The following is a 21726-nucleotide window of genomic DNA, read 5'->3' on the forward strand; positions in this document are numbered from 1 at the left end:
TGGGATTATTGACTGTTCCTGTATTTCCAGTTACCGCTGTGACTGTGAGCCGGGATGGGTGGGAAAGAACTGTGATCTGGACAGGAACGACTGTTTGCCAAGTCCATGCCAGAATGCTGGCACATGCATCGACCAGCTGAATGGCTTCACCTGCAAGTGTCGTCAAGGCTTCAGAGGTGAGAGGGTGGCGTAGAAGCATAACACTCTGCTGGAGCCGTTCACATCACAATGTTCAGCACAAAGACAGGAATAAATTTACAACACAGAAAGTTATAATTGAGTATCTTAAAAGCCAAGTGTTTGAATGTCTCCTCTCACCAACAGGTAACCTATGCCAGGTGAACATCAATGAATGTTCTTCCAGTCCCTGTCTGAACAAGGGCACTTGTGTGGATGGTGTGGCAAGTTTCACCTGTCTGTGTGAGCTTCCTTACAGTGGACCCACTTGTGCTGAGGTCCTCACCCCTTGTTCTCCTAACCCCTGTGCCAATCATGCTGTGTGCACCCACACACCAGACTACATGGGGTATCAATGCAACTGCCAGCTGGGGTGGCAAGGTTAGCAAATTTAGCAGAAGTTAACAAAATTTCACTGCCTGTTCATCTATTGTGAAGACATCTTTGTTGAAGCTTAGAGAAGCATATACATCCATTAATAATCTTGAGCATAACCTTATTGCCCATGTCTTTTGCATTTGCAGGCCAGTTGTGTAATTTAGATGTGAACGAATGCATCTCAAACCCCTGCAAGAACCGTGGGACTTGCACTAACACAGTTGGAGGCTTTGTGTGCTCCTGCAGAGCTGGATATACAGGGCTAACCTGTGAAACGGACATCAATGACTGTGCTCCTAGTGAGTGGCCATGCAATATAAATGTACCCCATAACTGTAATTTTCTGTTCATATCATAACATTACCAGGTCCATGTAAATCTTCTGTCCTTGACCACAGTCTTCCCCTTCTTTCCTTCCAACAGATCCATGCCTAAATGGAGGTTCCTGCACAGATGGTATGAACTCCTTCCACTGCAGCTGTCTGCCAGGCTTCACTGGGCCCCGTTGTGCTTCGGAAATCAATGAATGCCATAGTTCCCCCTGTAAAAATGGAGGCGCATGCACGGACTATGTTAACTCCTACACCTGCACCTGCAGGCCTGGCTTTACTGGCATTCACTGCGAAACCAACATCCCTGACTGTACTGAAAGGTGAGTGTGTTTTTGAGAAATGGAAATATATGATGATGTATTTTTTGCTTGCATACACCTGCATATCTTTTGAATGTTATAATAAAATATTATCATATTTTTACTCCACAGCTCTTGCTTCAATGGAGGAACATGCACAGATAAAATCAATGGCTATTCCTGTACCTGCCGCTCAGGTTTCACCGGCTCTCATTGTCAATATGAGGTCAATGAGTGTGACTCCCAACCGTGCCTAAACGGAGGCATCTGTCAAGATGCTCTAGAGTCCTTCCGTTGCTCCTGCCCTAAGGGCTATACTGGCAACCGCTGCCAGGTACACACACACTTGTTGACACGGTTGAAAGGGCATGTTAAGGCCTCTAGTCTACCTATGGATTTTTTAAAACCATAAAAGCTGATCATTTTTCAATCTTCCCCTTATCTACTCAGACACCAGTCGACTGGTGCAGACGCTCATCTCCCTGCCAAAATGGAGGACGCTGTCGCCAAAAGGATGCTTCGTTCATCTGTGAATGTGCTAATGGCTGGTCTGGACGCTACTGTGACATCTCTAGAGTATCCTGTGAGACAGCTGCTCGCCAAAGAGGTATTTTTATGTTGATTGTGAATTTTTAATGCATGATGACATTTGATATTGTGGTCTGTTAGTGTTGTGATTGAGTAAAGCTCACTGTTCCCCCAAATCTTTCTCTTCAGGGCTCCAGACAGATGAGCTATGCCACCATGGTGGTCACTGTGTCAACACTGGGAATGCCCACTATTGTAAATGTCCTGCTGATTACACTGGAAGCTATTGCGAAAGCCAAGTGGACCACTGTGAAGACAAACCCTGCCGCAATGGCGCCACCTGCAGAGGATATGTTGGAGGGTACCAGTGTGATGTGAGTCCATTGCTTTGCCAGTGTTATGTGCATCTTTTCAATTTCAGTTAACTCAGTATTCACGCAGTTCTACATATGCATTTATCATCTGGATGTCATTACAGTGTATGCCAGGATATACTGGGCAGAACTGCGAGATAGAGATCAATGAGTGCCAGTCTCATCCTTGCCAGAACGGAGGCACTTGCATTGATCTGGTGGGACATTACATCTGCTCCTGCCCCCCCGGCACACTGGGTAAGCAAGCACATTTAACAGAAACCCAGTTTTAATTACTGTGAAGACATAACTATGTGTGACTGATTCTTAACATATATAATATCTCCCTTAAAGGGGTTCTCTGTGAGATCAATGAAGATGACTGTGCTCCACCTCTGAGGCTGCGCAGTGCTCCTCCTAAGTGCCAGAACAATGGCACCTGTGTGGATCGAGTGGGCGGATACCGCTGCAATTGTCCTCCAGGATTCACCGGAGAAAGATGTGAGGGAGACATAAACGAGTGTCTCTCTAACCCCTGCGCTCCTTCCAACAGTCTTGACTGCATCCAGCTGCCCAATGACTACCAGTGTATCTGCAAGCCGGGCTTCACAGGTTAGACATTTGCCAGCAGCTCCCCCTGGCCTCTGAACATGCATTCTCTTTGTGTAAAACACAAACTGTGAAGCTTTACCATCGATGTGTTGCTTGTAGGTCGGAGGTGTCAAAGCAGGTTCAGTGCGTGCGAGTCTCATCCTTGTCAGAATGGAGGAGCCTGTTCTTTATCAAGCAGCTCTACACTGGGATACACCTGCACGTGTCAGCTTGTAAGTTAACATAGACATTAAGATTTAAACACCTAATAAACTTTTATACTTCATGCATCACAGCATTTTTGTTTGTGATTTGAAATATTGCATTCAAGTGCATAAATGATGTCTGTCTTACTAGGGTTATACTGGGCCCAACTGTGAAAGAAGCATGTCCTGTCGGGAGCTGTCCTGCTACAATGGAGGTAGCTGTGCACTTACCACAAGGGGGGCACGTTGCTCCTGCCCTCCAGGTTACGGCGGGACCCAGTGTCAGCATCGAAGTAAGGACGGATGCTCCTCCCAGCCCTGTCGGAATGGAGGGTTGTGCACTGAAGAGACCAGCTTCCCCTTTTTTCACTGCCAGTGTCCTGGCGGCTGGACAGGTAAACGGTGCGAGCAGACTAGCAGAGCTCCTGAACTCCCAGCAGTCTTGTGCCCTCGTGCAGACTGTCAAGGCAAAGCCAATGATGGTGTTTGTGACAAGGAGTGCAACACATTCCCTTGTCACTGGGATGGCGGCGACTGTTCACTGGCAGCACAGCCCTGGGATAGTTGTACAGACCCTCGCTGCTGGCTTGTCTTCAATAACAGCCAGTGTGATGAATCCTGCAAAAACGCAGACTGTCTGTATGACAACTTTGACTGCAAAACAAAGGAGAAAGCCTGCAAGTAAGTAACAAGTGGTAACATTACTACCTATGTTTCTATTCTGCACTGTTATGAAAAATAATTGATGATCCTTGCATTTGTGTTTTTTCCAGTCCAATATATGAAACCTACTGCATCGACCACTATGCTGATGGACAGTGTGACCAGGGCTGCAACTCAGAGGAATGTGGCTGGGATGGCCTGGATTGTGCAGCGAATGTTCCAGAAGACCTCGCTGATGATGTCTTAGTTTTGGTTGTCCTGCTGCCTCCAGAAGAGCTCCTCCGCACCAGCAGAGCTTTTCTGCAGAAATTAAGCGCTATCCTACACACTACGCTGCGTTTCCAACTCGACCACAATGGAGAAGCGATGATCCGCCCCTATACCCGCCAAGACGCGCGGCTCAAGAGGGAGTTACAGCCTCATCATGAGGTCATCGGGTAAGTCTGTCACTAAACATAAAACAAAAGTCTTTCCACCATATTTTACATAACACTAAACATCCTCCTCTCTGCTATTCCTGTAGTTCCAAAGTGTACTTGGAAATGGACAACCGTCTATGCGCTCCGGATTCTGGGGAATGTTTCACTACAGCCGAAAGTGCTGCAAAGTACCTGGGAGCCCTCTCCGCTGTAGAAATGCTCCGCTTCCCTTATCCCCTCAAAGAAGCCCGTGGTGAGTTGGGATACTTGCTGAACACAAGAAAAATGTAAGACTAATGGGACACAATTATCTGATCACTTCTTCTCTTTTCACTCCAGGTGAAACACCATTTCATCGTGAAACCGTACCTCAATGGGCCAAGCTGATGCTGGTGGGAATAGCTTCTCTTTTCCTTTTAGTCATCCTTGTGATAGGTATGTTGATTGCTCGTAGAAAGAGGGAACACAGCACCCTTTGGTTCCCCGAGGGCTTCTTCCTCAAAAAGGAACCAAGCAGCAACAAGAACCGCAGGGAACCTGTTGGCCAGGATGCTCTAGGAATGAAGTAAGTTATTGCTCTTTAAATGTTGACACCACTGACATTTTGAATTGTTTTAGGGCTTTGTATTTGAAATTGAATTTGTTTCCTTTGGCTAACATTGTATGACACTTTCACATGTAAACAGACATATGCCAAAAACCGTGGAGGAATCTCTCCTTGGAGATCACAGTGACCAGTGGATGGACTCAGACTGCCCAGAGCCAAAAAGGCTCAAGGTCAGTTCCATAACTTCTACACATTTACATACACACGAGAATGCGCTTGTACATTTTAAAATAATTTGTCATCCTACGTTTAAGTAGTTAAACTGGGTTTTCTCTTTTTGCAATTCAGGTTGAGGAGCCAAGCATGCTCTCAGACAGTGAAGATGCAGTGGACAGCAGACAGTGGACACAGCATCACCTTGCAGCTGCAGACATTCGTGTGCCTCCCACCATGGCCCTCACCCCACCTCAAGGAGAGTTTGAAAGCGACTGCATGGATGTAAATGTCAGAGGACCAGGTTGGTAGTTATTTAAAGTTTTGGATTGGATCTGTGATTTGTGCATTAATAATTATTTCTACTTCCTTTGTATGATTTGTTGTCTTGAGCATGTCTGTTTTGTGTATCTCCTTCCAGATGGTTTTACACCTCTGATGCTGGCATCCTTCTGCGGAGGCGGCTTGGAGCCTGAGATAACCGAGGAGGAGGAGAGTGAGGAGTGTTCAGCCAATATCATTTCTGACCTAATCTACCAGGGTGCATCCCTTGCTGCCCAAACAGACCGGACTGGTGAAACAGCCCTCCACTTGGCTGCACGTTACGCTCGTGCTGATGCAGCAAAGAGACTGCTGGACGCTGGGGCAGACGCAAATGCTCAGGACAACACAGGACGTACCCCACTACATGCTGCAGTGGCTGCAGATGCACAGGGCGTCTTCCAGGTAAACAAACATAAACTCTTCATTCCCACATCAGAGGTAGAAATGCATAAACTCAATTTAGCCCATGTACAGTATTATAGAAGTCATCATGTTGAACCCATCCCCATAGATTCTGATCCGAAACCGGGCTACGGATCTCGACTCCCGCATGTACGATGGCTCTAGTGCACTGATCCTGGCTGCACGGCTGGCAGTAGAGGGCATGGTAGAGGAACTCATCACTTGTCATGCTGATGTCAATGCTGTCGATGAATTGGGTACGTGCAAGGAATTTTTCCCGAAAGCCAATGTCCCGATGCAGAATTTCCTGTGTGTTGATCTTTACTGAAAACATTGATTTTTAATCTCATTGTTTATCATCTCAATTAGGTAAATCTGCTTTACACTGGGCTGCTGCGGTTAATAATGTGGATGCCACTGTCGCCCTGCTGAAGAATGGTGCAAACAAAGATATGCAAGATCTCAAGGTACAACTTCTACTTGCACTGTAACCCACATTTTGCATTATCTTTCATAGAAACATATTTGTGTGTAACATAGCTTCTGTTCTGTTTTTCTTTTCAGGAGGAGACCCCTCTGTTCCTTGCAGCTCGTGAGGGCAGCTGTGAGGCAGTGAAAGTGCTTCTAGCTCACTTTGCAAACAGAGAGATCACAGATCATATGGACAGATTGCCAAGGGACATTGCTCAGGAGCGCATGCACCACGATATTGTTCAGCTTCTTGATGAGTACAATACAGTAAGAAGTCCCCAGAGCCATGGAGGACACCACCTTGGTGGGGGACACACCCTGTCTCCTCTCATGTGCCCTCCTAGTGCCTTCCTGCCGAGCCTGAAGAACACCCCACAGGGCAAGAAGAATCGTCGGCCTGGAGCCAAGGGTTCTAGCCTGGGAGGCCAACATGCCGCCAATCTGAAGGAGTCGGTAAAGGCTCGCAATAAGAAGCTGACCTTGGACATGCAGAGTGCCTTACTAGAGAGCTCAGTGACCCTGTCCCCAGTTGATTCACTGGACTCACCCCATGGGGGAACTAGCAATGCTGGCTACATCACCAACCCCACTTCTCCTGTGGCCATGCAGTCACCAGGGCTCTACCACTCATCCATGTCAGTTCCAAACACTCCAATGGTACATAGTAGCATGTTGGAGGGAGGTGGCCCTTTTGCTGTGTCTCTAGCACAGCTCAATGACCTGGGAGCTGGAGGAATGTCCTTGCAGGGACGCATCGCCATGGCCTCTGATGTCAATCATGGCTATGTGCTGAGTTCAGGCCAGATGGGGCTCAACATGGGCATGGTCAGTCCTGTCAGTGTGCCCTTTGACTGGCACAGCCGGATGAACCCCTCGTCCCAGTGTGGTCAGCAGGTGGTGAATCTTGTGCAGAGTAGCCAGGGAGGCATGCACCCCCAGAGCCCAGCCATGCAGCAGCAGAATATGCTGATGCACCAACAGCAGATATTCCGTAATGCAATGCTGCAGCCCACGCCTGTTACCTCCACACCCACTATCAGCCCAGTCAAGCTGCCCTCCATTGCCGAGCAGCAGCAGCAGCAACAACAGCAGCAGCAGCAGCAGCAGCAGCAGCTCATCAACCACACGATCACCAACCAGCACCGCATGGGCACCTCCACCCCACCAACACCTCAGACCTCCCAGCCTCCCCCATCTTTCTTTCAACAGCAGCAGATGCCTCAGCAATCTTCTCAGCCCCAGCCTCCTGCTCAGCCCTCAAAGGCAGCCACGCCAGCAGCCCAGCCCACTCAGGCTCTGCCCCCCCAACCTAGTAGCAGCACTGCAGGAACGGAGGATTACCCAACCCCTCCCTCTCAGCACAGCTATTCCTCCACGCTCGATGCCACGCCCAAGCATTACCTCCGTTTGCCCAGTGAGCATCCATATCTGACCCCCTCTCCAGAATCTCCTGAGCCCTGGTCCAGCCCCTCTCCTCACTGTGTCTCCGATTGGTCAGATTCCACACCCAGTCCAGCAGTTGCTGGCCCTGCCCAGACCCAAATTACTCAAATCCCAGAGGCCAATGGCAAGATGCAGGTGTTTGCATGAAGGTCCAGTTGCCTCTGATTGAAAAGAATTTGACGACTGGCTCTTGGGCCTGTCTTTGTTTTTATGTGTCAGCCTGTTTCCAAGATTTTCATTGGATTTGGATTGACTGTGTATCATGAGGACCGTCTGCTAGTGATTTTTGCAGAGAAAAAAAGTAAAGGGAAATGTGTGTTGTCTGAAAAAAACAGCAGACAATTTAATGAAGTAATTCTGTCACAGATGGACTTGTTTTTTATTATAAAAAAAAAGTATATGAAGAAAACCAAGTCTTTCATTTCAAAGACTTAGGGATGCTCTCCTGAAAACTAACAAACATTTAAAAAAAGTAGATAAGAGAAAAAAAGTTAAATGTTGAAGGGAATTCTTTTATTTTTATTTATTGTTTTTATCTCTCTGAACAGATTATTTTCTTTAGGTTTTTATCACCCTCTTTCTGTCCCGTGCCGCCCACCCATGTTATATAAAGACTGCCTACATTTCTATTTAGCCAGTGTGGCAGGTTCATTATTTAGACCAGTTAACAGACAGAGAGAGGAATGTTCACCTCTTGACTTATATTTATTCAGGCCAACAACAGCTGGTAAAGATGATGAACTGGTACTTGCAAATATATATTGAGAGATGCTCAGCAGTAGTGATGTGTTCTGATTTGATTGATTTGTGATTATTTTCATATGAGTATTATGAATAAGAATGTAGATGAGTGTTTCTGAAGCACTTCAAGTGAACAGCTTCGTAGGGCACGTGTGGGTAAAATACAACATTTAACTACAATGGATATTTATAATGCATGGGCAGCTTTTAATTTATGGTCATTTTTACTTCACTCTCAAAATAAAGGAGCAGAATAAAATTGCAGGTTTAATGCTCCCATTTCAACTGTAGCTTCTCACTGACTTTATCGTTGGGTTGCCACAGTAGTCAGTGTAACTGGTGTTTAGGCACCTACCAATTACATAACTTGCCCAGCGGCCCCATCATCTGTTTAATTTTTTTAATCGGCATAAAACTTTTTTTTTTTTATCGGTGGTAGTGTCCAAATTCATCAAATAAAAAATCTCTAATTTGTAAAATACTAGTTACTAATAGATAGTCTGACGCTGCAGTTAAAAACTGAACTTTCTGCTCCGTGCAGCAGCAGAGTCACATCACAGTCTTGGAGGAGGGTTGACCAACAAAACGTTATGGATGCCCACCAGCAGACGGGTCAATGTGTTTTACATATTGACAGTGGTGCAGTGAAATGCAATGAAAGCAGTGAAATCCAACGTTACAGATCTCAGCGAGTACACTGCGGATACTGAGCCACTTGCTGTCACAAGATTGTTACCCAGTGGCCACACCATGGCATCCCCACTTTATAGGACTCCTACCTTCAGTTTTTAAGCTTCATTTCATTCACTTGAAGATACTGCCTAAAATCAGCCTCTCACTGCCCTTTTTAGTTTATCTATTAATTTCTTTTGTTTGTTTTTCAAATCGTTTTATACTCTGTATATTTGTGGAAACCATGGATACCTGTTTTAATACATCACTTCAGATGTACAAAGCTATGCTTATCAGCTGCTATTTTATATCACTTATCCCTGCAAACATTCCTACATTTTGCCTGTCTTGTTGAGTCTGGACACCGTGGATTTCAGCAGCGCCAAACGCAGAACACAACCAGATGACACACACACAGGTGGAAGTTAAATTATCCGAGGTCACGTTGCGTCCTCCGTTAGACTCGATGGAAACATTCCTTGACCATCTGTCAGTGTGAGGGTGTGGCTGCTGGGCTGTGACTGCTGGTGCCCTGTCACTCCTCAGGGAGGTGTTTTATGGCATGCAGTGGGACAGTTCCCCTGCATCTACAGTAGCTTCCAGTCCAGGGTGTGGGGTTGCATCTTAAGATGATTGTTAGAAGAGGCTGAAGTTAAAAACACTACTATGTAGTGCTGCACCCTTTAACTTTTTTACAAAATTCTGAGGACACTCCCAGTCATCCAACTAACACCTTGTGTAATGTTTGACCAACTCCTTATCCTAGAGGTCATCCTGTGCTTTACATACAAAGGACTTATGAAAATTCAGTCAATGGATCATAATAGAATTTTGATAATATAACCTTTACATTTTATCCTGTAACACCATGAACAGAAGCCACCAGGCAGCCACTCTGAGCTTCTACTTTTGTGGTGATCTAATACAGCTCCTTGTTGTGTCATAAGCTTGATAAAATGTCATGAATTGTTTGATCCTATTTACCATGGGCTTTGCCACTGTTCTGACAGACCTTGGAAACGTGTTGTTTTTCACAGTCCGATTCAAATTTTACTCACCAGGAAAACTGTTTTTTATTTTTTTATATATATATATATCTGGTCTTTTTGATTTCCCTACCAGGTCGCACTAAGTGTTTTGAACATTTCAACCTCCCAACTTGTGTTTGTAAATATGTTTGCTCTGGGTAGATCTTTGCTTGAGAAGTCTTATGTTTCTAAAAATGATTGTTATGTACTAAAAAGGACAAAAATAAAGTGTACTTCATTTAGCATTATTTTAAGCTGAGGCTGTGACTGATATTTTATTGGTCTTGTGTTATTAGAACAGTCATAGATATTTTCTATCATTATTAATTTCAATACTTGTTTAAAAGTAGTTCAAAATCATTGTACATACATTTTTCCACAGTTTTTCCTTTCTACAGTCAAAAGTTGTAAAATAAGTTACTTATAATAAAAACTGTAGGAAACTACATTTTTGTGTCTTCGTGTTCAGTGATTGTTTCATAACTATGAGATTTGTTTAAGATGATTTAGCAGTTTTGTTTTTACCTCCGCCAAGGAAATTATTAATTATTAATCATTTTCGTTTGTTTGCTAGTTCACACGATCACGCCAAAGCTGCTCAACTTCATTTCCATTAAATAATTCATGGATCCTATTGAATAAAACAGGCCAGTTTAAAGGACTGATTCTGAGTGTGTGAAATTTAGTGTAGAGCCAAATATAAAATCTGGATCTAGTTCATTTAAATGTGGTTTCATAAGGAAGTGTTGGGACATGTTCGGTTGAGGTAAACAATCTACTGATTGACAGTCTTGGCTGAAATGTTTCTTGTACACTCCAACACAACAGCCCTAACCCTCACAAGAAATAATATATAGGTGATTCAGGGGTTAATAACCCATTTTGGAATTGAATATTATGTTGATGACTGCATTATATTCTAAGTTGTTGTTTCACTTTCAAATTTAAGCTACAGCCTAAACATTTACAATAATCAGACACCTCTCCGATCTGACTGATAAAAATGATAATCCTCACAATGTTAATATTAGTTTCATGTTCATTTAATTAACCTGTTTTCTATATTATCAATTCAAAATGAAGACAGAGAGGGAGGGTTAAAAATAACCTACTCACACGCCTCTCTCTGAATAAGCACAGACTCTCATCTTATTTTTAGCGTGACCAGCAGCTGACATTGCACAATAACCTAAAAGCCTCAATGTGTTTGGGCATTTGCACAGAGACGGGCCTCTTGACTATTTACTCAATGTAAACAGCCAGAAGATTCAGGATTACCGCAAAAATACTGCATTAGGGCAATAATGGTGAGTTCTGTGTGACACTGACTGTATTTATATGAACACATTAAGAGTGTATCACATTGTTTCACTGGTGCTCAGAGCAGCTTTTGTGTTTTGATTTCAGGGTTTTATTATTTTACTTCTTGTGATCCCAGCTGCGATCTGCTCACCAGTGTTTCTTCCAGTTGACTGCAATGACGTGTACAACAGAGGCTTTGGTCATAGTGGGGTGTACAGCATCTTCCCAGGAGGACCGCTCTCCCCTATCCAGGTCTACTGTGACATGGGCTGTGAGGACGAACCTGATGTTGGTAAATGGACAGTATGTGGGCTTGTTATTTATAATTTAAGTGCTGTTCAGCAAATATTTTTGATGCAACAACTTAGTTTATTTAAACCTTTTTTGCACTGCAGGATTATCTCATAGCACTTGGTGTTATGTATCAGAGCCTTAAAATGTTTAATTTTTTGATATCTATATAAAAAAATGTGTTGTTTTGTGATTCATAAAACATTTAAAGTGAGATTAGCCAAGTTACCAAAACATTCAGCCAACAGTGTAGCAGGCTGTACTTAAAGTGAAAAAATATAGCCATAAATGACAAAAAGATTCCGATCCAGATCCTCCAGAGAAGAAAGGATGGCACCATTAACTTTTATCGTGGATGGGACCAGTATAAAACTGGATTTGGACTAGCATCTGGAGAATACTGGCTGGGTGAGTGTTAAGCTGATGAATAAGACTTTAGTATAATTTCTACTATTGCTTAAACAAATGAATACAAATTATGCTCCTTATATGCTATTGCATCTTCCAGGTCTGGAGAACATCCATCTCCTAACTCTAAGGAAGAGCTATGAGATGAGGATAGACATGGAAGACTTTGAAGGGGCAAAGGCTTACGTCCACTATTCCTCCTTTATGGTGGGTCCAGAGCAGGAGGGCTACACACTCACCTGTAGTGGCTTCAAAGATGGAGGAGCTGGTGAGTGGAACGACAGCCACTGCTTCTGTGTCACTAGACCGAGGCTTAGTACACTGTGTCATTTTTCTTTATATACTTATTGTTTTCAGGAAATTCCCTGAGTGAACATAGTGGTCAGAAGTTTTCCACATTTGACAAAGACCAGGACACTCATGCTTCAAACTGTGCCAAGACCTACCTCGGAGGATGGTGGTATGGAGAATGTCACAGCGTTAATGCCAATGGTCTTTACTTGTGGGGCAGCTCAGCCTATGGGATAGGAATCAATTGGGTATCTTGGAAAGGATATGAGTACTCATTGAAAGAAATTGCAATCAAGATAAGACCCAAAATGTAATAAAAATAATGAACCAATAACTCTTTGATCATGTGTGGCATGACCCAAGGAAAAAGACATGACGTTTCGGTGTGGATCTGGATCAGAGGGCAGATCCAGGATGTCTTTTTCACTTTCTCTTTGGAACAGATAGAACTTAGAGAACATTATAACAAATCTTCTTTTAAATTTATGTGAGTAGAAAATCAAAGAGTGCATGTACTTTGCTTTTCTGTTATTACACATTTATTCATATTTACTAGTGTGCAGAAAGTTTAAAAGCTTCAAAATATTACTCAGCGAGAAATGCTTCATGTACATATTCACAGTACAAGAGACATTTTTATTTTTATTATCACTGTAGTTATCATCCCACACAGATAACAGAAACATCCTCCAGCCCCAATCCATGTTCATTCAAACCTCTGTCACCTCACAACTGGACGTCATTCTCAAAGAATAGAGACAAAAAGTACAGTCAGTCACTGTTTCCTTCAGAATAACATCTATAGTGTTTGCGACCCAACAACTAAGTCTTTATTTCTCTCCTCTTCTTTGCTGCAGCATTCGAAGCAAAGCGAGGGTAGCATTGAGCACACGGTCATGTTTAAAGATCATCTTATGAAAGGTGTCCAGAGGCAGGCGACCGGTTGGATCTGCATGTTTCAGTGCAGTCATGGGCATGTACAGGCGGTTGGTCTGGTGGCGCAGAGGAGGTTCCTTGGCCGTGATCACTTTAACTGTTTGCTGCAGGATAAAAATAAAAATATTTGATGCATTTTCACTTGCAAAACTTGTTTTCGTGACTTTTAAAAGTCAAATAGAAAAACAATCACATCCCATTACATCACTTGCCTCGGCCACTTCTGCCGGTGTCTGACCTAATGAGGCAAAGACCTTTTTTGAGTATGGCAGGTAAACTTCATGGAAGATTTTGGCCGTCTCCTCGTCTGTCCCTGACAGATCCATCTTCTCAGCATCTTTGTACACTTTCGTTTCAAACTCCGTCACCACAGGGCCGGGTTCCACAAGAGTGGTCCTTGTGACAGAGAAATTTCAAAATATGCATATTTTACCACTGCTTTTCAGATTTTCATCTTCCTGATAATTTAAAGTTTGGATGAGTGCGTGCATTAAACATGAGGACATGTAATTACTTGATGTTAAACTTCATTGCCTGCACTGCCAGACTTTCACAAAATCCTTCCACAGCAAATTTAGAAGCAGAATAGACGTCATTGAATAGAAGCCCTGTGTAGAAACAGAAATAAAGAAATCTTTTATCAACTGTCTTGTTTTCGTCTTGTGTAATTTGACAGACACTAAAAGAAACGCACCCTGTATTCCCATGACGCTGCTCATCACAACAATATGGCCGCTTTGCCGTCGCTTCATGTCGGGCAGCACCTCTTTCACAAGCCGTGCCAGCCCGAAGAAGTTTGTGTCGAAGAGCTCCTTCATGGCAGCAATACTTTGGCACTCCAGTGGCCCAATCATGCCAACCCCTGCATTATTCACTATAAAGGCATGACATCTCACATTATTATACTGTATGCTTGTTTAAAGAGTTTAAATAGCATATATGAGATGGGACAGACCAAGAATGTCCACCCTTCTATCCGGCAGGCTGTTGACACACTCTCTGATGGAGGCTTCACAACAGGCATCCAGCTGTTTGATTTCCAGAGTTTTATTCAAGGAAGCTCCTGCTGCTTTTTCCAAGGGCCCCCGTTTTCCGAGATCCCTCATTGTGGCAACCACTGCCACAGATAAACGATGAACACACGGGCTATCGGTAGCTATATCATCTCCTGTATGACATTTATTTTGTTGAAGAGACGGAGTGGCTGACCTTTAAACCGTCTCAGCTCATCTTTAGCCAGCCGTGCAGCCACAGCCAAGCCAATGCCAGAGGAGCATCCAGTCACTAGCACCCTCCTTGTCCCCATGGCTCTTTGACCTCTGACCTCAAGGCTTAGCAGGATCCTGATTGTTCAGTCAAAAAATGCTGTGAACAGGGAAATGTCATTCAAGGAAAATTCCTCCACAACATGATGTCATTGCCATTCACAATTCTGTGCAAGGATGATGTCATTTTCATTAAAGGTGTCACATGTACATGAGGTTCAGTGGTTCAGTTTCTTTCGCTGCCTTAAATGCTATTTAAACATTTTATCAATAAGTTATAGAAGAACAGTAACTTTTGATGAGAGTGTCTATGAATTAAGCAAGTCCAAGCATTTCTTGATAGGAATGCAAAAACATAATAAAAATATGCTGCATTGGATTATGGTCCAAACAACATTATTGTAAGTGGAGCAACTGGTATCACTGCTTTTCTTTTATTAGCTCAGCCAAGGAGGTTGTGTTTTCATCTGTGTTTGTTAACTTGTTTGCTTGCAGGAGTAGGTGGAAAAAACTGATTCTTATTGAAATGAAATCAGGCATTTGTTAGGGGACTGATATTTATGATTGTTTGCAATTTGGTGCAGATTTAAAGAGAAATCTGGATCTAGTGCATCTAAATGTGGTTTGTTCTTTATTGAGAGTCATTATAGTTTCTTAATCATTTTCATTTCTCCCAGTATGATCACTGAATGCTGGCCCAAAACGATGAGTCCTCTGAACACCCTCTTAAAGTGTTATGGTAGTTATTTGTGTTGTGGCTCCATTGTGCTTGGACTGCAAATATCTAAAAGTCAGTGTTAATGTCACATTTGGCCGTTTCTTTTACATAAACAGGAAAACTTAAAGGTGCAGTGTGTAAACAGAGAACCTGTGGAAACCTTCAGTTGTCATAAAAACTCAAAAGGTGTTTAATTTGTCCTGTTTGAACAACTGTTAAAAACATGGCAGCCTCCATAGAGAGGACCCCCTCAATGTAAATATAAAGTATTTAAATATAAAGGGCCCATTCTAGGGTAAAGAAAACAACAATTTATACAATTTTGGTGAAACACACTAGTGAAAACATCATGAGGATTATTTTATATTCATTTTGTGCCGATAGATCCCATTCACCTAAATCTTACACACTGGACCTTTAACCCCCACTCAAGGCATTAATCTAACTTATCTAAACTATGAAAGAGCTCTTGGTGGAGTTTTTGCTCTACAAAGTTAATTTAAATCAGAATTCAATAAATTAAGTCACTGGAAGTTTGAGCCAAGTTTGGTGTTTGTTCAGAGATTATATTTGCTTTCATCTGATTTACTGAAATGTTGAGCCGTCTGGAACAACCTCAGGAGTCCTTGGTCCACACAAGCCCTGACAGCAAACTGCAGCTGTAAAACACAGTGGAGTAACAATTAGTAAAATACAAATGGAGGACAAATTAAAGAAAAACCAAGAAGAACCAAATCTCTCTCTCACTCTCTCTCTCTCGCCCTTTCTTCTCTCTTTTCAACCAACCCTTCCTTTCTTCCCCATTTTTCTCTGCTCAACCTAACTGGTCGAAGCAGACGGTTGCCCACATCAACTCTGTTTCAGTTTTTTTCTTGCTTCATTCGAACCGTTTGAGTTTCCCTATAATTTTTTTTAGGGTATCGACCTTATATGTAAAGTGCATTGAGATAATGTATGTTTTGCTTTGTACAAATAAAAAGTGAAATGAAATAAATTGCAATGACACCACAGGCTCACTGTAAACCCGGAGTGCTGCGGACACTTGTAGTTTGAATTCTGGCAGGTGGAGTTAAAGGGATAGTTCGGCGAAATATGAAAATTCACTTATTATACTCACCTCTATGCTGATGCTGATTTAAAGTTGAATTTGAATGCCAGGGCTTACGGACGCTTGGATGACACCACAGGAGCAGTATGGAGGCATGTTATGTTTCTTCTGTTGGTTTTTGCATTTGAAGACATGGTCACCATTTACTTCAAATGTATTGGATTTGGCTGCAACACTGTTTACCCCTGAAAGTCCTAAAATATTTTGTGGACCCAAACCCTTAACCGGCCCCTTCATCGGCATAGTGGTGAGTAGACAATGAGTGAGTTTTCCCTTTAAGATCACGTACAGAGTCTGTAGTGGTGTCATCTACCAACCTGAAGAGCGAGCAGCCTCCTCCACAACCCCGAATAAACTCCGTTATTGATATAAAAACATCATGCTACCGACGTTCCTGCAGCTTTCAGAGAGAACAGGACAAGACCAGGTCACACTGCCTACATTAATCCAGGGATTACCTAAATGGGTCACAGGGACTGACTCAATATATGGGAGTTGTAGTTCTTTAAGTCACAACAGCCTTCAAACTACAGCAAGAACAACTCTCACTCTTTTAAGACTCTGTTCAAGACAGTTTCACAGGTGTGCTTTATCCTAGTCCTGATAGTACCGTCTGGTCTGAAATGGTCTCTGAATAATTTTACAGGTATGTAAAAGTTAGTATTAATGGTCATATCACCCTAAATATATTTATTGTCGGTATAAGTTTATTTTCAAAATATAAAAAAATATGTGGACCTGATTAATCCCTTCATCCCAATAATCATCCCTTCCCAGGACATTGAACAACCATTCACTCTTAGCCTGATTACACTGCAAAAAACCTTGTTGGCTTCTGATGATGCCAAATATTCTAATCACTAATCCAGCAGTCAGGAGCATTAACAAACCAAATGGAATCAATCGGGGTTAAAAACCTGGGACTCTCCAGCAGGCAGTCAGAAGTAAAGAAGCCTTAATTGGATGAGTGGGAAAAGGTCTTTAAGTTCAAGTCCAGTTGCCTTCAAGTCAACTTGTAATGAATATACAATGTATACCATAAGTTAATATACATAAATGTGCCAATTTTCAAATATTTCTAGCAGCATGCTCTATGAATAACTTCAGATTAACCAGTTTAACATGTTGCACTTTCTCACTGTGAACACGGGAGGGTAAACACACATTTGGTTTGAATCAGGAGTTTGAAAAGCCAGTGGGCCTCCCCTCAGACAAAGCCTGGAACAATGTGCCCCTCATCCCAGCTCAGGTTACCTGCTGAGTTTCACTCAATTGAGCAAAAATGACTCTGTCGTTTGACACAACCTTAAGACTCCAGAAAAGGTCTATTTAAAAAACTACTTGGGCAGGCCCACCTCAAATCTCCCAAAAAATTCAAAAAATCCAGAAAATTGCCATAAATGTAAAAAGAATACTCTGCATAATACCCCCTACTACAATAAATGTTTATATTCATATCTGACAGCTGTTAATTCAAGTTTACTTAAATACATATAAACATTATACAAATTCAGTTTTCGTTCACTTGTATTGTGGCCATGTTTGTGTTTTGTAACACATGAGAAGGAGGTGGACCGAAGGAGGGTTTCATGTGTAAACGTGCTGAGGTCTGCAAACCTTGAGGCGTGATCATTATTATCTTGATTTTAATGAAAGGATTAAGTTTGCGTGGATTTAAATTTAAATTGAGACCTCAGACTTGTTCATACACAGCAGTTAAAACAACCATTTAACCTACTTTAAGCAGCACATCAAATATTTAAGGTAAAGTAACTTACTGTCTCTGGAGAAAATGTTGTTAATGTTAGTTTTTATAGTATGTTGTTGTCCACTACTACTACTTCTTACTGCCTATCACCTCCTTTATCCATATCCTTTATTCTATAGTTAACCCTCTTGTCTATTGTTCATACTGGTCCTTTTGTCTTGTAGCTGAATACATGTTCTGGGAACACACAGAGGAACACAGTCTTTTAAATGTACAAAGAAATAAACACAGCATATCATATGACCTGTTGGGACAATATGTAAAATATAAATCTCATGAGAACTAGATGTGTCAGATTTCAAGAGTTAACAAAACAAGCCTGATATAACCTTCTGTCACGTTTTGTACCTCCTGATGTGGCTGTCCTGTTAAATAAGCTATTCTGTGTGTGGATTGTTTATTCGTTCATTTACTGTTTAAAACTACTACTTTGATTCTTTTCTTATCCTAATTTTGAACAGAAAACAGGTAATTTTAAGAATATGTTATACTCGCAAGTAGAAAAAAAAAGGTGACATTTTGATTATTTTGACTGATACACTGGTATCAGAGTATTGCTGACAGGGGACATTAATTACAGACTGGAACAGAGAGCAACATGTATAAAATCAGTCATGTTTAAGGTTTACAACTGAGGAGTACAAGGGTCAGGCATTAGAAAAAAATTTGAGGAGGAATGAGGAGTTTTTTTACTTTTCGAGAAGATGGTTGAAATGTTGATAATAAAGTCAAACTAAATCTGAGGAAGAGAGATTTTTGTTGTTATTTAAATTGTCAATTTTGTTGAAAGTCACAAGTATTAACATTGGTAGTTTGAAATATTCTTAATGGTTTAACTTTTATTTTGTTCAAATTCCAAGTATATTCTCAACAATTCAACATATATCTCAATAAATTGTGCCACTTTATTCTTGACATCTCAAATTAAGTTGGAAATCCAAAAGGAAAATATATAATCCTCCTAGTTTACTGTTATCAAACAGTTTTCCAAAAGGACAGTGATTTCAGAGGTCGGTTTTTAAGCTCTCTTCATTCTTCCCAGATGATCTTGTTTCTGCTTTGGTTCCTCATTGGTCTTTACTATCCACAGGGAGTGGTCAGATTTTCTTTCATAACCTGAAAGTGAATAAATAGCTGCTTTTGACAAGGCAGCAACAAATCTGTTTTTGGATGTCCAGAACTCAAAACTCTGCCACAATGTAAGTACAGTTTCAATTTCTACTTTGTCTTGGATGGAAATCAATACATACTTCTGGTTGTATGAGCTGAGCTACAATGTTGTGTAACCATCCCTTTTTCTCTGAAAGAACAAAATCAGTCTTGTAAGTCTGAACGAAAATGCTGTGTGTGTCCCAGGATGCTTCTTTCAGGGCTTGTTGGTCTGCTGCTGGTGCTGACAGCTGAGGCCAGAGTTGGGTAAGAAACCTGGATTTAGTTCAAATAGTTAAGATTTAAGATTTAGTTAGTTAGTTCAATTATTGCCCTTCTATTTTCTTACAGAGACTCCTCTGAGTTACAATTCTGCACTGAGACGGACGAGTGTCTGCTGTTTGATCCTATTTGTCAGATTAATGATTTGGAGGTGAGTGGCTCTGAGCAAGAGAGAAACCTTTTCATATTTCAGGTGCCAGAAAGTAAAAAAAAAACTAAAAACCCTCTGCTCCATGTTTTCTCATGTCCCTCAGGTCCGTCACTACAGCTCTGTGAAATGGGTTTCAACTAATCAGTCATCCGTCTTAATGGAATTTGCAGCAATGAGCACATTCAGAAGACTATTTAACTACATCAGAAGTTCTAACGACCAAGGTTTGTATGTGTGTGTATTATTTACACCACCCAACTCATTATTAGAATTTATTACATATGATCCGGTAAACATTAATCTACCATTCTCTATGTTGTTTGTATTGAGAAAATATATGTTTAAGATTTTTCATGTACATAATTAGTTCTACATAGCTTATTAATATCCAAACTGTAGCAAAGTGTCAAAAAAATTAACAATGATAAAGGAGTAAAATCGAATTCTGATTTTTCCTGACCTCTGCTGGAGCTTGTCGTACTACAACTTCCACTCTGCTGTGACACAATGTATTAATTTCTGTGCTTAACCTTCATCGGAGAGAAGATACTGTTAAATATTGAAGTCAGAACATCAACACATATGTTTATTTATTTTCTCATGCCTCCTGCGTGCATTTAATCATTGATATATAACTTGTGACATTTTTTTTTTGTTGCCTTTAATGGACAGGATAGTTGAAGAGAGACAGGAAGCAGGGGGCAGAAAGAGGGGGAGTGGCATGCAGTAAAGGGCCATCTAATGCGGGATTCCAACCGAGGCCCACTGCAGCGAAGACTGTAGCCTCTATACATGGGGTGGCGGCACAACCCACTACACTACCGACCACCCCATAACTTGTATCGGTCTAAAAATGTGTTTTGTTGTCTACCTTTAGGGGTGGAAATTGACATGACCTCTCCAGTTCTTGTCAGTATGCCTCAAAAGAATTTCTGGGAAATGGGTGTCTTCACAATGAGTTTCTTGCTGCCAGATAAATATCAGCAAAGCACCCCCAACCCAACGAATGACAGGGTAAGCCTCTGTAGCACACAGAAGACAGGAAAACAGAAAAGAATGAAGCCTGACTTGGTTATGAGTCAATAAGCCCTGGTAGATAATGAGAGTTGACTTGCAGGTGTACATCCATGACACACCAGACATGACGGTGTATGTTCTGAGCTACGGTGGATGGATGACGACCTCTTCCATCAACAATGCCTTTAAGCAACTGTCCACTCAACTGGACGCCATTGGTGCCAAATACAGAAAAGACACCCGCTATGCTGCAGGATACAACAGGTAAACAGACGAGCATTATTTTCTGGATGATTGTCAAAAAGAGTAATGACAACAGCACAAAGGAAATCTGTGTGTGTGTGTGTGTTTGTGTGTGTTTGCAGTCCAATGACGATGGGGAAGAGGCACAATGAGGTGATGTTTGTTGTTGAGGGGGAGCCAGCGTGTCCCAGCCAGGACTAACCAGCTGGACCTTCACTCCAACTTTAAGTCATATTGTGTCACATAATTAAACTTGTGATAACAGCTTGGACTTGGAAAATAAAATACAAAAATTAAATCCACCACGTGATGAGGGTTTTCTGTTGGATTCAATAAAAATACCCTCCCTAACTGATTTCTTGTGTTTTTTCTTGGTTCATGCAAAGGTGTTGACCAATTTTAAATATGTCTAAGTCAGCTGGTTTAGGAATAGCACTTTTTAACAATTCCACCAGATGACACTATTACACCATGAACATACAGGCCAGCACTTCAGGGTATTCAGTAATATGCATTAGGGGGTCATGTTTTTATCATTGTTTATCTTCATTCAAATATGATTTTCTTTTTTATAAATTAATGTTTTTATAATATACGTTTTTTTAATATGAAATGCATCATATTTATAAGATATAGTGAAGTGAGGGAAATATTCCTGTAAATACTCAGCCTGTCAATCCTCAAATAATCAAGTTCTGACTTGCCGAGAAAAATTGTAGGTGAGATTTTAGGAGAAAATAATTCCGACTTAATTTCTCCAGTTACATAAAATGATGAAGTGATAATAATTTGTATCTAAAAGGTTAAAGGTCAACTTTACTGTGACATCACAACATTCTTTAATATAAATTGTGTAAATAGAAAAAAAGAAAAAAACTCTCTAAACAATGAATTTCTGCATTCTCTTTTGATGTATTACATGAATAATATAGACTGTAGTATTATAACATGGCTGGTGTGGATATACAGTGTATGATTCCTCTAGTGGTTTAACTGCTGGTAAAAATACA

General features: G+C 41.6%; 4 protein-coding genes across 14 annotated transcripts in view; 3 read left to right on the plus strand and 1 right to left on the minus strand.

The window, feature by feature from the left end:
- Positions 1-10235, plus strand: part of notch3 (notch receptor 3) — a 29727-nt gene extending 19492 nt beyond the window's left edge. The window contains exons 14-33 of the mRNA XM_020094349.2: positions 31-176; positions 325-558; positions 702-854; positions 979-1207; positions 1319-1520; positions 1637-1793; positions 1904-2088; positions 2193-2325; positions 2422-2679; positions 2779-2891; positions 3016-3545; positions 3638-3964; positions 4051-4199; positions 4286-4511; positions 4633-4723; positions 4842-5010; positions 5128-5432; positions 5542-5689; positions 5802-5899; positions 5997-10235. Coding sequence (XP_019949908.1) covers positions 31-176; positions 325-558; positions 702-854; positions 979-1207; positions 1319-1520; positions 1637-1793; positions 1904-2088; positions 2193-2325; positions 2422-2679; positions 2779-2891; positions 3016-3545; positions 3638-3964; positions 4051-4199; positions 4286-4511; positions 4633-4723; positions 4842-5010; positions 5128-5432; positions 5542-5689; positions 5802-5899; positions 5997-7493 — 5350 coding nt within the window. The 3' untranslated portion in view covers positions 7494-10235. The remainder of the gene's footprint in view (positions 1-30; positions 177-324; positions 559-701; positions 855-978; positions 1208-1318; positions 1521-1636; positions 1794-1903; positions 2089-2192; positions 2326-2421; positions 2680-2778; positions 2892-3015; positions 3546-3637; positions 3965-4050; positions 4200-4285; positions 4512-4632; positions 4724-4841; positions 5011-5127; positions 5433-5541; positions 5690-5801; positions 5900-5996) is intronic.
- A 709-nt stretch (positions 10236-10944) lies between these two features.
- LOC109634102 (microfibril-associated glycoprotein 4-like) lies at positions 10945-12884 on the plus strand. 2 transcript variants are annotated; one of them, XM_020094389.2, is made up of 5 exons: positions 10945-11094; positions 11195-11381; positions 11692-11788; positions 11889-12056; positions 12146-12884. In XM_020094389.2, the coding sequence occupies exons 2-5, from the start codon at positions 11265-11267 to the stop codon at positions 12391-12393; spliced, it is 630 nt and encodes a 209-aa protein (XP_019949948.1). In that variant the 5' UTR covers positions 10945-11094; positions 11195-11264; the 3' UTR covers positions 12394-12884. The 2 variants fall into 2 exon arrangements, with proteins under 2 accessions (XP_019949948.1, XP_019949945.2); XM_020094386.2 differs by having other exon boundaries at positions 11195-11392; positions 12146-12879.
- On the minus strand, positions 12704-16569 carry LOC109634108 (retinol dehydrogenase 8). Of its 10 annotated transcripts, none has more exons than XM_069524780.1 (8): positions 16424-16550; positions 15614-15657; positions 14225-14380; positions 13971-14132; positions 13710-13889; positions 13530-13623; positions 13228-13411; positions 12704-13119 (listed from the first exon to the last, which is right to left on the minus strand). In XM_069524780.1, the coding sequence occupies exons 3-8, from the start codon at positions 14319-14321 to the stop codon at positions 12910-12912; spliced, it is 927 nt and encodes a 308-aa protein (XP_069380881.1). In that variant the 5' UTR covers positions 14322-14380; positions 15614-15657; positions 16424-16550; the 3' UTR covers positions 12704-12909. The 10 variants fall into 10 exon arrangements, with proteins under 10 accessions (XP_069380881.1, XP_069380877.1, XP_069380879.1 ...); XM_069524776.1 differs by having other exon boundaries at positions 15588-15657; XM_069524778.1 differs by having other exon boundaries at positions 15573-15657.
- Positions 16570-18977: 2408 nt separating this feature from the next.
- On the plus strand, positions 18978-21071 carry LOC109634104 (heme-binding protein 2-like). The gene is made up of 7 exons (XM_020094393.2): positions 18978-19073; positions 19231-19290; positions 19375-19456; positions 19560-19680; positions 20334-20470; positions 20574-20737; positions 20839-21071. The coding sequence occupies exons 1-7, from the start codon at positions 19045-19047 to the stop codon at positions 20915-20917; spliced, it is 672 nt and encodes a 223-aa protein (XP_019949952.1). The 5' UTR covers positions 18978-19044; the 3' UTR covers positions 20918-21071.
- The last annotated feature ends 655 nt before the right edge of the window (positions 21072-21726 follow it).

The sequence above is a fragment of the Paralichthys olivaceus genome, chromosome 5, assembly GCF_024713975.1.
Source record: "Paralichthys olivaceus isolate ysfri-2021 chromosome 5, ASM2471397v2, whole genome shotgun sequence".
NCBI classification, from domain to species: Eukaryota; Metazoa; Chordata; class Actinopteri; order Pleuronectiformes; family Paralichthyidae; genus Paralichthys; species Paralichthys olivaceus.

Coding starts and splice junctions, on each gene's coding strand:
- LOC109634102 (XM_020094386.2), top strand. Junction 11,393..11,691: donor CTGATGTTGGTAAATGGACA/GTATGTGGGCTT, acceptor ATTCCGATCCAG/ATCCTCCAGAGAAGAAAGGA. Junction 12,057..12,145: donor CTTCAAAGATGGAGGAGCTG/GTGAGTGGAACG, acceptor TATTGTTTTCAG/GAAATTCCCTGAGTGAACAT.
- LOC109634108 (XM_020094398.2), bottom strand. CDS start 14,321: ATGGGGACAAGGAGGGTGCTAGTGACTGGATGCTCCTCTGGCATTGGC. Junction 13,624..13,709: donor CAGCGTCATGGGAATACAGG/GTGCGTTTCTTT, acceptor GTTTCTACACAG/GGCTTCTATTCAATGACGTC. Junction 13,120..13,227: donor CACCGGCAGAAGTGGCCGAG/GCAAGTGATGTA, acceptor TTTATCCTGCAG/CAAACAGTTAAAGTGATCAC.
- LOC109634104 (XM_020094393.2), top strand. CDS start 19,045: ATGTCCAGAACTCAAAACTCTGCCACAAT. Junction 19,681..20,333: donor CAGAAGTTCTAACGACCAAG/GTTTGTATGTGT, acceptor GTCTACCTTTAG/GGGTGGAAATTGACATGACC. Junction 20,471..20,573: donor CCAACCCAACGAATGACAGG/GTAAGCCTCTGT, acceptor GTTGACTTGCAG/GTGTACATCCATGACACACC.